We start from the raw sequence: 15,553 nt of genomic DNA on the forward strand, positions 1-15,553 counted from the left end.
AAATTCACATCTCCGGATTTCTCGTCTCGCCACGAGTCTATACATATCAAAATTATCAAAATCGGGGTCCATTTGACCCCTCAAATCCCTATTTTAAACTCTCTTAAATTCAAGCCCTAAACCACCATTTTTGACCTTTGATTCCTTGATTATTCAGTCCAAATTCATGTTTATACACCATAAAATTAAGCTCTAAGTCCAAGAGTTCATACCTGATAATAGCCCTCGAATACCTCTTCAAAATCGCCTCAAAGCTCTCAAGGTTCGGAGTCCAAAATGTCACTCTTTCAAAAATTCGCGAAGAAGATGTTCTCACTTAACATGCCAGTTATTTCTGCTTCTGCGAATTAATTCCCGCTTTTGCGCCTTCCGCTTATGCGGTCAATGTCCACTCCTGCGGACCTTTCACTTAAGGCGACTTTCCGCTTCTGCGATCCAACTTCACATCTGCGGGACCGCTTAAGCGACCCAATGTCCCGCTTCTGCGGAACCTGACCTGGGCTCCTATTTCCGCTCCTGCGAGGCCTAGATCGCTTCTGCGAGACCGCATCTGCGATCTCCTTTCCGCAGATGCGGAAACACCTGCTGCAACCAAAAACCTGCAATTTTCCAACTTCAAATTCTTTCCGTTAGCCACCCGAAATCACCTCGAGGCCCCCGGGACCTCAACCAAAGTTACCAACACATCTTAAAACATTATTCAAACTTGTTCCAATCCTCAAAACACGTCTAACAACGCTAAAACCATTAAATCACATCGAATTCAAGCCTAAGTTTCTTCAAAACTTCCGCAATACGCATTCGATCAAAAACCCGACCAAAACATCTCCGAATGACCTGAAATTTTGCACACACATCCAAAATCACCTAACGGAGCTACTGAAACTCTCGGAATTCCATTCCGACCCTCGGAACAAAATCTCACCTACCAACCGGAATTTGCCAAAATACTAACTTTGCCAATTCAAGCCTAATTCTACACCGGACCTCCAAAAGCAATTTCGATCACGCTCCTAAGTCACAAATCATCCCCCGAAGCTAACCGAATCTCGGAAAATCACATCCGAGCCCTCTAACCAACTAGTCAACTTCCGGTTGACTTTTCCAAAACAAGCTTTCCTTAGAGAGACTAAATGTCTCATCTCCTACCAAGACCAAACCAATCCAACTCGATTACCTCAAATACCGATAATGAAGCATAGAGAAACATAATATGGGAAAAACGGGGCGATAACTCACGTGACGACGGGCCGGATCGTCACACTTATATATTTGTCTTGCAGTTCCTGTGATATTGCAATATAATAGGTTCCAAATGAGAGAAAAGAAAACGACTGCTAAACCTAAAAGGAACGAAGAGAAGTCTCCAATTTTAGTAGGTTTTTGTATTATGGGAAAAAAAAGGTCTCCTAAACCTAAAAGAATAGGAAAAAAAGTACTAACTATTAGGGAAATTATTAAATATGTATTCTTAAATATTAGAGAAATAATTAAATTACTATTTCGTCTAGTGTGAAAATAAGTTTTGAAGGGTATAAAAGGCGAACGATATTTTGATGGGGCCTTCGTGCTTTTAATATAGTAATATAATATAACTAGTTACTATGTACGTGTGTTACACGTAATTATTTAGTCAGAACTCTTATGTGAAAGAACAACTAACTAAATTTAGTAACAAATTGTTTACAAGCTGATATGGTCATTTTAAAGTAATTAACGTGATAAAAATACAGCAATCATTTAAATTCTAAAAATTAATGTTATTATATTAGTAGAATACTTGAATTCAAAATGATATCGTCTTAACCCACAAAGATGATCAATTTAGTTAAGTTAACTGATATTCTGTTTACAGTGTATAAAAAATTCAGTGTGGTTATCATATCTTATACTTCTTTATAGAGGACGTTTTTGGTGAATGTTTCCTTCTACAACTTTGGTTACTCCATCTCAAAAGTAAAACATATAGTTATCCATCTTTGAATCACCTCCAAGAAGTATTACTTTTTTACTGTTGTACTTTGACATATTTGTGAGGGTTGTCTCNATTCACTCTTTTGTTTGTTGGTAAGAGCACATGATCTCATGAATGATTGGTGATGTTGTAAACTTTCTTGTTGGGTAAGTGCATGAGTTGAGGGTGCTTAGTGGTTGCAAGTCGGCTCTTGAGGTTGGGTGGTGACAAATAGGTTGTCGGAATTGATTGAATTGAAGGGTTATACTTGGGCTTGCTTAAACGGGAAGAATGTGAATTTTTGTGTGTTCATGCTTGTGTGCCGGTATTGATCATAGTCAAGGGTATAGTGTGTGGTTAAAATTTAAGGTGCTCCTCTATGATTGAACCTTGTACGTAGTTGGGGGTCTATTAGATAGTCCCATTGCTCGAGGACGAGCAAGAGTCTAAGTGTGGGGTGTTGATGTTTAGCTTAAAGTATATATATATTTCTATGTATATCGCCTCATATTTTACTTTTGTTTTGTGAATTTGGGATGTTAAATGTGTTGATTTATGTTAATTTGATGTGTTTTTATGTGTAGGAATGATTCGGGAGCAATTGGGGGCGAAACACGCGAGATTTGAGCCAAAACGAACGAAACCGGGCAATGTGCGAATTTGGGTGCCACAGGTGGCGCCCGGCCCTACCTGTGGCGCCAAAAATAGTAGCTCAAAATTGTGGGGCGCCGTGGAGGGCGCCTGGCGCCGGGCTGGGCGCCGGTTATGCGGATTTTGTCCTATTTTGCCCGGGACACAATTTATTCGGCCCTAGACCTATCCAACACGTATAAAAGCAAGACTAAACATATTTTTTGGGGGGAGGACGCCACTTTTGAGGATATCTAACACACTTTGAAGGAGAATTCACGTGGGGCAACACACATCACACTTGGAGGAGGCTTCGAACTAGTTTTTCTTCTCTTCTCTTCCTTTAATTTCATAGTTTATTAGTTCTAGAGTTTTTGGTGCTACATGAACGTTGTAGTTTAAAGCTTGAATTGTTCTTATTATTTTATTATATTGGTTTATTTATTCAATCTTGCGCTTAATTATTTGATTGCTTGATCACCAATTGAATACTATCTACGAATCTAGGATTGAACTCGGGAGAGGGAATTCTAGATTGCATATAAGATTGAGTAGAGCAAGATCTTAACTCTTAGGGGGAGCGGATTTGCGGTTAGGATAGGAATATACCTAATCGCCTTGCTTGGTTATTATACGGGAATTATAAATGCGTTCTTGTTAATCCTAATTCCATAGGAATATAGGCGTTAGGTTAGCTTGAATAGGCGAGTTGTACTTCGGGAGAAGGCTACGAGCAATATTAACCCCGTCAACCAATAAACTAGATAAATTAATTAGACAATTTAGGTAGAAAACTCAACGGGATTGTTAGCTAACCCATAGCTCTAGAATATTCACTCATATTGAATTCGTTTCTATAATTCACCGACTTGTTTTCTTTAATCTCTTAGTTTACTACTCTAGATTATCTTTAGTTAAATATTCATATTAGGATTCGCTTGAATACATTAATTGTTTGGTTTAATTTAGCTGATAGTTAATCACAAGTCCCTGTGGGTACGGTATCTGGACTTACAATCCTATATTACTTGTCGACCACGTATATTTGCGTGTGCGTTTGGGAGCAACATATATTAATGAGAATTAATTTTAAAATTCTAAATGATAGGAAAGTAACTTAAGTTACAATTTTGTCCAATATAAACTCTATTTTTAAAGGGTAAAAAAGGCAAACGATATTTCGCTAAGGGCATTCGTGCTTTTAATATAGTACTAGTTACTATTTACGTGCGTTGCACGTAATTATTTAGTCAGAACTCTTATGTGAAAGAACAACAAACTAAATTTAGTAACAAATTATTTACAAGCTGATATGATCATTTTAAAGTAATTAACGTGATAAAAATATAATAATCATTTAAATTCTAAAAATTAATGTTATTATATTAGTAGAATACGTGAATTCAAAATGATATCGTCTTAACCCACAAAGATGATCAATTTAGTTAAGTTAACTGATATTCTGTTTACAGTGTATAAAAAATTCAGTGTGGTTATCATATCTTATACTTCTTTGTAGAGGACGTTTTTGGTGTATGTTTCCTTCACAACTTTGGTTTCTCCATTTCAAAAGTAAAACATATAGTTGTCCATCTTTGAATCACCTCCAAAAAGTATTACTTTTTTACTATTGTACTTTGACATATTTGTGAGGGTTGTCTCAATTATTTATAAAGTTATGTGAAATTTAAATTATTTTGGATATAACTCGAATAAAATTATTACTGTCACACCTCCTTTTTCCTACACCTGTGAGGGCGTAAAGGAGTTTTTTCAATTAAAGGACAATCGGAACGGAATTTATTATTAATATTCAGAGTCGCCACTTGGGAGATCAATGGTGTCCCAAGTCACCGGTTGAATCCCGATCCGAGGAAATTATGAGTCTATTAACAGTCCGCGAACCAGAAATGCGAGTAAGGAATTCTGTTAACCCGGGAGAAGGTGTTAGGCATTCCCGGGTTCCGTGGTTCTAGCACGGTCGCTCAACTGTTGTATTTGATTTTATCTGATTTCAAAACATGTTCTAACCTATGTGCCTTTTATTAATAAACCGCTCTTATTTTTATTTTTAATAAGAATTGCAACATCGTGAAAATGCGTCTCGAACTACGTCGCACCAGTGCACCCGTGGTTGTCAACACATTTCGACTCCGTTGAGATTTGGATTTGGGTCACATCAATGTGCACCCGTATTTAAGAAGGTAATTTTATTAAAATACGCGCCTAAAACAACCACGTGTTTATTATCTTTGGGGAAGACCGTGAAATTCGCTAAACGGCCCGTCCCGAAGTCCGAGTATTTTATATAGCATTTATTGAGGGCCCCGCAATTTTGCACTTTTATTTGGCGAGGCTCTTCTCATTTTATTTTTAAAAGGCAATCCTAATGTAATCTATAGTTTTCTCCTCACTGTGTCTTTAAAATAAAGAAAACCCCCTAATTAATTATTGTTGAGCTATTATACTTTCAGAGAAAAAAAACGGGCCTTGTAATCAGCCCAATAAGGAAACATTGCCAATCTCAAAATCAGCCTAGCCTGAAAGCAGGCCCGACCTCGTATTATTGTCTCAATTGGACTGCTTGCTTGGCCCAGACTTGGACACAAAGGGCATTACCTTTGAATCTGGGCCTGTGTCAAATGAGCTGAAGCTCAAACTGTGGAGATCAGGCCACTGGCCTTATATCAAACAAAACTAAATTCAATTAGAAGTGAGACACGCTGAATTTATTTCAAGCTACACTAAATGCCTTCAATAACTTGTAACTAATCAGTAGAACCCTGTTTTAATTATAGTTTATACCCAGGCTTGTAGATAATCACAGGTCTTTGTTATTCTAAAGTATTGATCCTATTAAGGTATTTACTGAAATGAACTACCAGATTCAAGGAACTAATTTGACACTTATCCTTTGCTAATTCTAAAATACTATTTCGAATACTGTTAAACTATGATTTAACATGAACAATCACAAAAGGCTACAACTAACTAATATGAACAATCACAGTCCAACAGTTCGTACAGTTTTCAATTCAAATTAAACAGTCCAAATAATTGTTCCAGTTATACTTGAGCATGAATAGCTAAGCTAAATTTAAAGGCTAATCAATGATTCTAAAAAAATCTCAAGTGACCAATAACAATTCTTCTTCATTGATTTCTCCAAATTGTTCATACACAGGAATCAAGCTTCCAGCTCATAGTGAATGTGTACCTGGAATCTGGAATCTGGAAATGAGAAGAAGAAGAGCAAGTCACCAACAACAGCTACGCGCAGAAATCAACCAGCCAGGAACCAATTCAATGACCAAGGAAAAGTTCGAAACCAAGCAAAACCCAAACGATTGACCACAAAATTACTTGAACACACTCAAATGCAATCAAAATTTGATCCAGGACCTACAGAACTTCTTCAGCAATCGAAACGACTAAAACTCACTCCAAATGAACCCTAACACCTTCAGATGCTCTGAACAACTAAGTATAGAACAGAACTAGAGAGATTTGACTTATTTTTGATCTTAAAATCAATGTAANTTGTTTAAAAGGTTACGGATGTTTTTAGAACGTAGTCTTTTAATACGTGCCTTTCTTTTAGTACGTACCTTGTTATAAGACGAATTGTAATTAGGAATAAGAAAATTATGTACGTACTTTTCTAATTCAAGTAGGATCAAAGTTGTAGGGTCGGGCATATATATGAATATTTTAAATCGAAAAATAATTTTATCATTAGGTAATTTATAATTAGATCCTTAAATTATATAAATAATTGAGGGCATAAAAGTCGGTCAATGTTTCAGGGATATTTTAGTCGCTCAACATTTAGCATAAATTATTTGTGCTTTTATAATAATATATATATATATATAGATAGAATAGATGATTACCAATACTAACTCCACAGTGGAGTCGGTTTATTTAGCCTGTTAGGGCGTAATTTGATTCTTAAATGCCACATGTCCAGAAATTAAGCAAAACAATTTGGCAGAAAGTAGAGTTTATTTATATTCCGGAGAAAAGAAAGTCCCCAGTTTACACGCAATTAAAATCCAAATCCCATAGATAGTTCCAGTTTGAAAGAGATATATAGTCCACTACCCATTTAAGCATTGAAAATTCTTTTCTTAAAATTCAAATACTTTACTTTTTCAACTCCAAGTTTTTGCCTTCCTTAGAAATTAAGTAATCATCCAAGATTCAATTTTTCTGCTACAATCGATCTCCCCAGGTTCGTTAATCATATTTCACGTCGTCTTTTCCTGCTTCTGAATCGATTTTTAAATTACTGTAATTGATTTATTGTCTCTTCATATGTTTGGATTCTAGTTGTTTTTTTCTTCTCTCTTCTAGATGCTGATTATGTTCAGGTTATTTTCCATTACTTATTTGCTTTTGAAGATGGTTAGGGTTTAGGATAGGAAAAATGAAGTTTTTATTGGTAGAAAATGTTTACCTTGCTGATGACAGCAAAATAATTGTTTTGCTTGTTTCTTAATATCTAGGGTTCTACGTCTGCCCACCAATGGGTTTTGCTTAAGGAATGTTCCCTTAATTCTCTTATTTACTGAATAAACACGTAATTTAAGACTTGCATTCTGGTAAATATGAAGTATTACTGCATTGCCGTTCTGTTATTCGGATAAGATGGGTTTTTAAAAAAAATAGAATTGTGGAGAGATTGTTTTGAATTCTGATGAATTTTTATCTCTATTTGCTACTGAAAATAGGGTTAAGAAACTGATGGCAACGGCGACTATCGCCACTGCAGCAGGTGCTGCTGCTCTATTATATTATACGTTAAATAAGAAGTTGCAATCTGCTCCAACAACGGATGATGACGAGGAGGAATGTGGCAGCAGTAGCCAAGATCATGCTCAACTAGGAATTAATAGGGTTTCCAATAGACTTATACAGGCCCCTGCTACGTGGTTAGAGACAATCGCGACATTATCTGAGACTCTTAGGTTTACTTACTCGGAGACCCTGGGCAAGTGGCCTATTGGTGACTTGGCTTTTGGCATCAGTTTTCTTTTGAAGCAGCAGGTAATCATGAATCGATTGTTTACTTTTTTCCTAGTAAAGGTATTTGGTTGATGTGGAATGTTATGCAGTGTACTGTCATATGTTTAAGATCTGTTGTCTTCATGTTAGAAAAGGGAGCATATAATATGTATGCAAATAATTGCACCATGAAATGGAGTAGAGGGAAGAAGATGTTAGATCAGAATGCAGTTGGTCAACTTGTCCAGTATAGAGCAATTCTTTAAAAAAAATTCTTCCTGTTTTTGGATTATGTGATGTGAGGAGTTTTATATTCATATTCCTTTCTTTCTACACAGACATGCATTTATCAAAAATGTCTAGCCAGGTGATTTTGGATTATTTTTGTTGCTTTTCTGAGACTGAACTCAGTGCTCTGTCCTGTTTTATCATTTCATTTTTCTTTTCATTATGTAATTAATGTTAAAGTTATTCTTTATTTATCTATTGCTTTTATTCAAAAATGACTAGTTCCAGGTCCTTCCAACACACTTTCTCTTTAAAAAACAGTTATGGAAGTTTGGTGGACTGTGTCCATCGCATAACTAAATACTATAGGTTCCCAAAGGAAAAAATGCTTCGGGAAAGCTCCTTCCTATGACTGTTACTGAAGCATGATACTTCTATGATTTTTCCATCGATTTATGTACCAAAGCAATTAAGGAAGGTGTCGTTCATTTATGCCATGTTAGTAATCACCTTGAGTTTGACTTAGCACTATCTTACCGAGCTTGTTCGCTAAGTAGGTTTATAATGTTTGCAGGGGAACATACATATTAGTAGCATATTCTGTGGCGAAGACAGTACCCAGTTACAAGGTTCTGATATTGTTGCAGAGCTTAAATTCCTCTTACACTTGTTGACAGTTTGTTGGCATTTCTCCAAAAAGCCTTTCCCATTATTCTTGGAGGAGACAGGCTATTCTCAAGAAAGTGTACTACTTCAAGAACCCAAAGCTGGAGTAAGTCACTAAGTCTCCTCCGTAATTCTCTCTGACTTAAAATATTTATGTCCTTTCTTCTGAATGACAAATTCTATTGTGCAGATTCTGAAGCCAGCTTTTACAATACTCGCGGACCACCGATCAAAATCTTTCTTCCTTGTAATCCGTGGAACTCATAGTATTAAAGATACTTTGACAGCTGCTACCGGTGCAGTTGTGCCTTTCCATCACACTATGGTACACGAGGGAGGAGTTAGCAATTTGGTGTTAGGCTATGCGCATTGTGGAATGGTTGCAGCTGCTCGATGGATTGCAAAACTTGCAACGCCTTGTCTTCTTAAAGCACTTAGTATTTATCCCGAATACAAACTTAAGGTCCTTGATATTGAGTCTGATCTTTCCTCAGTTTTAGAACCTTTACTCCCCTTCTCTCTTTTTTATTTTGGGGTTAGAGGTGTCTCTCATTTTTGTATTGAAAATATTGATCATATAGGTTGGATCTGTTCCATCGCGACTGTTTTATATTTACCAATACTAGTTCTTTATTTTCTTGATTCCCCAGTAGTTTGTTTTTATCTGCTTAGCATTGTTTTTTTTATCCTTCTCTTTCTCTTGGTATGAATCTGCCTCTCTGTTGATTTTATTTGGGTTGAGTTACATGGAGGGTATGTCTGCTATTCCTTTCTAATTAGTGTGTGTGCGTACTGTTGTATTAGGAGTTTTCTGGCAAATGCCTTATGGTGTCTTTTGGCTAATTCCCTTATAAAATTTATCTTCTTTTGGCGCACAGATTGTGGGACATTCTTTGGGTGGAGGAACTGCAGCTCTTTTAACTTATATACTTCGTGAGCAGAAGGAACTGTCGGCAGCTACCTGTGTAGCATTTGCACCAGGTTTCATATATAACTTTGTTTATGTTATTTGTCATTTGACATCTTTTGTGCTGAGATGTTTCTTTTTGGAACTGATTCGAAAAGGGTGTCTACTCTATGCATTTCTATTATTGGAATGTTCTAATTTGACCCTGTCATCTGTCTACTAGTGTATGCATGTACTTTTATATATATATATATATATATATATATATATATATATATATATATATATATANACATATACCTCAAACAAGCTACTGCTCTCCATACGAGAGGACCAACTTGAGCCAGACAAATTTTGAAAAAACGACAGAAGTCAAGAATGACAGGGTCAATAGCAGGAATAAATCCCAAAGTAAAGGGATAAGTGTAAACGAAAGAAAAACCAACCCTATAAGAAGATATTCTTTGGTGTGGAGTAGGAATAACTATTTGGGTGTCACCTCTCCAACGGCAATCTCTTCGAACAATCTGAATTAAAGGTTCAGTAATTAAAGAGGGATATTTATCAGCTCTTTCTAATTTAATCACTTGGTCACGAAGGGATTCTTTGTCATGTTCGAAGGATAAATCCGTTGGCACAATTTCTTCAACCAGAGGCTCTTGGTTAGACTCAGAAGTTTCTTTGCCTTTAGAAGAAGACTTGTTAGAAAGAGAGCCTCTAGAGATATTGCCGGAACTAGAAGAAGGAATGATGGAACCAGAGATACCACCACGAACCGACCCTGTACCACGAAGCACACCTCCTCTACCTCTTCTATATCTAGCAGGAGCATTGGGAAAACTATCAAGAATTGGGACTCTTTTAGGGTTAGGATTCGAAGACGACATAGTGAGAAGGTATGAATTGAAGAAGAAGTGAACAAGAGTTAATAGCAAGAAATTTGGTAAAAAGCTTGTGAGGAAGAAGACAAAGGAAAAAGGGGGCAAGTTTATATATAAACTCAACCGTCGGTAATTAAAAAGTGCAGTGATGGAAAGCCTATAATAAAGGCAACTATCACTTCGTGAATAGTGGAGTTAAAAAGCCTTAGAAAAAGGCTACAAAATCGCAGAACTAATGAGAAGACAACACGTATATGGTGCATTAAATAGAAGAGACAACTGAAACGTTAGTACTGTCATAGCATTGATTATGGCAAAAATTCCCTTTTTAATGAAGATCCACTTCCCAAATAATTAATTGATAAATAAATGGAAAGTGGGGGGACTATCTGTATTGGGAAAAAACTGAATTTAAATATTGAAGATGACGTATCATGACACGTGGACCGGTCAAATAGTCAAAGCATGGTAATCAGTTAGAAGGCACGAGCAACAACAGATGCGGGAGAGAAGATACTTAAAGGCACGAGCTATTATTCAGATGAAACGAGACTCGTACCTGTTCGAGTCATTTAAAGCTCGAAGATCAGAAGGAATTGAAGACATGAATCTGATAGCGTAAAAGAGTCCAAATTCAAAATTAAATGCCAAATACGTTAGAGAATTTGTATTTAACAAGAATGATTGAGTAACGTTTCTTTTAATGTCATTTATTGCTCATAATTGCCTCATTAAGACAAAGGCATTACACTTTCTCTTAGAATTAACTATAAAAGGAGAAAGTCACAACAACTGTAGGACACAAAATATCATTGAGATTACATTGAAATACAAACTTATTTACTGCTTTATTATTATCCTAAATTCTTTATTTTTTTCGTCTCCTGATTATCAGTAACTCGATTTTTTCTCTTAATTTCTAGTTTTAACTGAAATTCTATTTTTTGGTTAAACACGCTCCACATCTGGAAGATCCGCAAATCCCTCCTGCTTATGTTAAAACTTATGGATTTACATGTTTGTACAAAAATGTTTCTAAAGTAATATTTAGTTGAAGGATAAAATGGTCATTTAACTTTATATGACCATTTTAGTCTTTTAACTTTGACATAGGGTATTCACACTTATAATACTAGTTACTATGTACGTGCGTTGCACGTAATTATTTAGTCAGAACTCTTATGTGAAAGAACAACTAACTAAATTTAGTAAAAAATTATTTACAAGCTGATATGATCATTTTAAAGTAATTAACGTGATAAAAATACAACAATCATTTAAATTCTAAAAATTAATGTTATTATATTAGTAGAATGCTTGAATTCAAAATGATATCGTCTTAACCCACAAAGATAATCAATTTAGTTAAGAGATCGGAAGNGCTAATATCCCCTTGATACTACTTCCTCAAGCCAAATGATGTTGGTCGTATGTGCTAATCCTCTTATTCTTGCTAGCCGACCTCAACTAGTTTTTGGTTGATGCATTGTTAATCAATTGATTGATTTGACATCTTATTTTTACTTTTAGGTGCAAGACCATTTAGATTACTGTCTGCTGTTGCCTTCTAACTTTTCCAGGATTCAGTTTTTGGCCAAAAAACAGTCTATTTCAATTTTCACCTTAGGAGTAAATTGAGTTCATTAAGCTTTGGTATCTATTGTTCTAGTTTGGCATGGTGATCTTCATTGTCGAGTTTACAGATCCACCTGATGGTTTGGAGAAAAGGGTTCTGTTTATGGTACATCGTGTTGCTACTATATTCATAGTTTTGTTAATAGCTTCTGGAAGCTTGTTCTTTGTACCAACATTTCACCTCTGCTTCTAATACCTCTTTAGTTGTGAAGTATGGTCTCTCAAGAGGGGGGTGTTTTTCTTCTTGTTGCAGGTGACAGCATCTGCTTGGTTGAACGATCTAAGAAATCAGATTGAGCACACTAGGATTCTTAGTACTGTTTATCGTTCTGCATCAGCCCTGGGATCTCGTCTTCCATCAATTGCTACCGCTAGAGCTAAGGTTGCTGGTGCTGGTGCAATACTACGGCCTGTTTCCAGTGGAACACAGGTAGAATCATAGTTTACTCTGTTATTTCAGTTCTCCCTTACCCTGTGGTAGTAACAAAGCTGTAATACAGTTTGCTTATGTGTGAACTTGTTTGACCATTTCGTTGACCAGCGTGTCGCCTTTGGTGCATATGAACTTGTTATATGCACACCGAAGACATGACATATAACTTGACTGCGCAGTTGTCTTTAGCATTCTGTTTTATACGTTATTTGTGAAAAATGTTTATGGTTTTGGCATTCTAGAGAACATTTCTTTTGAGTTGGAAAATAATCAAGAGAATCTGTTTAATACTTTAATTCACTTCAGGAGATGGCTGTTATATGTGGGATAGGACAATTGGATGGTCGTCATATAGTTTCTCGCTCTGTTTATTTTGTATCTTGTACTCTGCTGGAGTCATTTGACCACATTTATCAGTCCTCGAGGTGTATCAGTGAGTGTTGACATTGGCAGTTATCTGTAGGTTGTCATGAAGAGAGCACAAAGTATGGCCCAGGCAGCATTGTCGCGACCTGCCATGCAATTGTCGTCATGGTCATGCATTGGTCCCAGACGTCGAGCCACAAATGTTCAGGTTAATTCCGATGAACAGCCAAACTCTGGTGAAACTTCTTCCAGCCAAAATTCTGGAACATTCCTTCTGGAATCCGAGGAGACCAGATGTACGACTGTGATGGAGCTTCCTGTATCTTCAACCGATGGAATTACTTGGAACTCAGAAATTGATCAGTCTGTTGCAGATGGGATCAATAGCCATAATGGCCTGGATCCCGATCTTGATGATAGTGAACATGTGGCCGATGACAGACCTGAAGACCGAATGACGGAAGTTGAGATGTGGCAACAACTAGAGCATGAACTGTATGATCAGTCTGAAGGTGAAACTGATGTTGCCAAGGAGATTAGGGAAGAAGAAGCAGCAGCGATCGCAGAGTCAGGTCAGAGCTCAAGTGAAGGCTCCGTTCCAAACACAAAAGAGGTGCACAGATTCTTTCCTCCTGGAAAGATAATGCATATTGTGACTCTCCTTTCTGAAGAAGAAGATCGTGAAAGTGACAGCGACATGTTGTGTGAGGATCATAACCAACCCAAGGATACAAAGGTTGGAATATTTCTCACTCCTAGATCACTATATAGTAAAATAAGGTTGTCACAAACTATGATCAGTGATCATCTCATGCCGGCTTATAGAAAGCAGATAGAGAAACTAATTAGGGACCACGAGAATGACGATGCTCGTGTCAGATTAAATGAAACCTGACCATTAAGTTGTCAAGTGAAATGTTGTTCGTGAATGGCATCAGAAAGAGAACTCGAGATTAGGCCCTGTGTTGGATCGAAAATTTTGATATGGTGATACTTTTCACGATTGTAGAGTTAGTGATCAATGGCTGCAGCCTCCTCCTCAGGGGATGCTTACTGATGGTATACTCTTAGCTTATTGTGCCTAAACCTTGACACAGACTTGAAGGTGTTTAGATTGCTGTATATATCCTGAAGACGTCTTATTCTTTTGTCAATGAAATGAAACTGTAACTATTAATTTGGCCTTTATGCTTCCTTTTGTACATTGTGCGTTACAGTTCATTATTAGAAATCATGTGAAAGCAAACTGAAGGGAACTACCCAGGTTACAAACTCGGATTTCTTGTTGGAGTTATATTAATACTCAAAGGAATAAAATATCAGTTGTATCAGTATCTTTGCTAATGAATGAAAATGAAAGAGATACAAATATTGAAGTGGACTTTGAGCAAAAATATAAATATACTTAGCCTCCAAAGAAGTTGCAAGGTAGAGAGCTAAGCTTTATTTAATCTTCAGCAACTCTACCACTTGGCATTATTTATTAGGAGTAGTTTTTTACTTGAAATTGTGATCAACTGATGATGACTTGAGAGCAATATACGTTCGTCTTTAACAATTATTAATGCGAATATCCCATTAAGCAACATTTATAATTGTAACATATGAACCCCACTGCTTCATCAATCACGATTTACATCTCATCTCTTCATTACGAAACTTTCTTGTTTCTTTTAGATGAATTATTATTTTCATTGTTATTGCGTGCAATGCTTCTTTTGATTGGTCAAAAAACTAACACCACTCAAGGCATGGGTCATATATATATATATATATATATATATATATATATATATATATATATATATATATATATATATATATATATATATATATATCCACATTCTACCATTGTGTTCACTTGTCTACAATTGTACGTACTGCTAGAGTTTGCTCATTTAAAGGAACATCTTTTGCAGCTGCCTGTATGACATGGGAATTAGCTGAATCAGGGTGTGAATTTATTACCTCAGTAATAAATGGAGCTGATTTGGTGCCTACATTTTCAGCTGCTTCAGTGGACGATTTACGTACTGAGGTTAACTTCTAAGTCTACATCGTAGAATTTCTGACTGTTTTTATGTGGCAATTGGTGCATTCTGTTGGAGTCTTTTTCTTTTTTGGGTAGATCGTCTAGCATGTTTTGTTTTGATACTGGACACAACCTGCTTGTAGGTGCCAGTATGTTTTGTCCTGATGTTGAACTTATCTGGCACTTCAAGTTTCTTTTCTTCTTTTTCTTATGTTTTGTTGAATATAGATTTTGATACTAGTCATGGTTCCTTTTCCCCGCTCCCCTCGAGTTATTCTTCCTCCAATGGGATCAATTGATCTAAGCTATGCTGCCGGATAACCTTTTGCCGTAAGCCTTCACAAGGACTTCTTCCCCATGCATACTTCATAATTACACGAGAGTTAGCTAATATCCCCTTGATACTACTTCCTCAAGCCAAATGATGTTGGTCGTATGTGCTAATCCTCTTATTCTTGCTAGCCGACCTCAACTAGTTTTTGGTTGATGCATTGTTAATCAATTGATTGATTTGACATCTTATTTTTACTTTTAGGTGCAAGACCATTTAGATTACTGTCTGCTGTTGCCTTCTAACTTTTCCAGGATTCAGTTTTTGGCCAAAAAACAGTCTATTTCAATTTTCACCTTAGGAGTAAATTGAGTTCATTAAGCTTTGGTATCTATTGTTCTAGTTTGGCATGGTGATCTTCATTGTCGAGTTTACAGATCCACCTGATGGTTTGGAGAAAAGGGTTCTGTTTATGGTACATCGTGTTGCTACTATATTCATAGTTTTGTTAATAGCTTCTGGAAGCTTGTTCTTTGTACCAAC

At 36.4% G+C, this 15,553-nt stretch overlaps 1 protein-coding gene across 1 annotated transcript; it reads left to right on the top strand.

The window, feature by feature from the left end:
- The first annotated feature begins 6,582 nt into the window (after positions 1-6,582).
- Positions 6,583-13,910, top strand: LOC109212833. Its single transcript, XM_019376523.1, is given in 8 exon segments — positions 6,583-6,818; positions 7,318-7,633; positions 8,394-8,591; positions 8,676-8,948; positions 9,364-9,466; positions 11,050-11,067; positions 12,043-12,338; positions 12,805-13,910. Coding segments are annotated over 7 exon segments (1,989 nt in total). The 5' UTR covers positions 6,583-6,818; positions 7,318-7,330; the 3' UTR covers positions 13,603-13,910.
- Positions 13,911-15,553: the final 1,643 nt, after the last annotated feature.

This window comes from Nicotiana attenuata, unplaced genomic scaffold, assembly GCF_001879085.1.
Source record: "Nicotiana attenuata strain UT unplaced genomic scaffold, NIATTr2, whole genome shotgun sequence".
NCBI lineage: Eukaryota > Viridiplantae > Streptophyta > Magnoliopsida > Solanales > Solanaceae > Nicotiana > Nicotiana attenuata.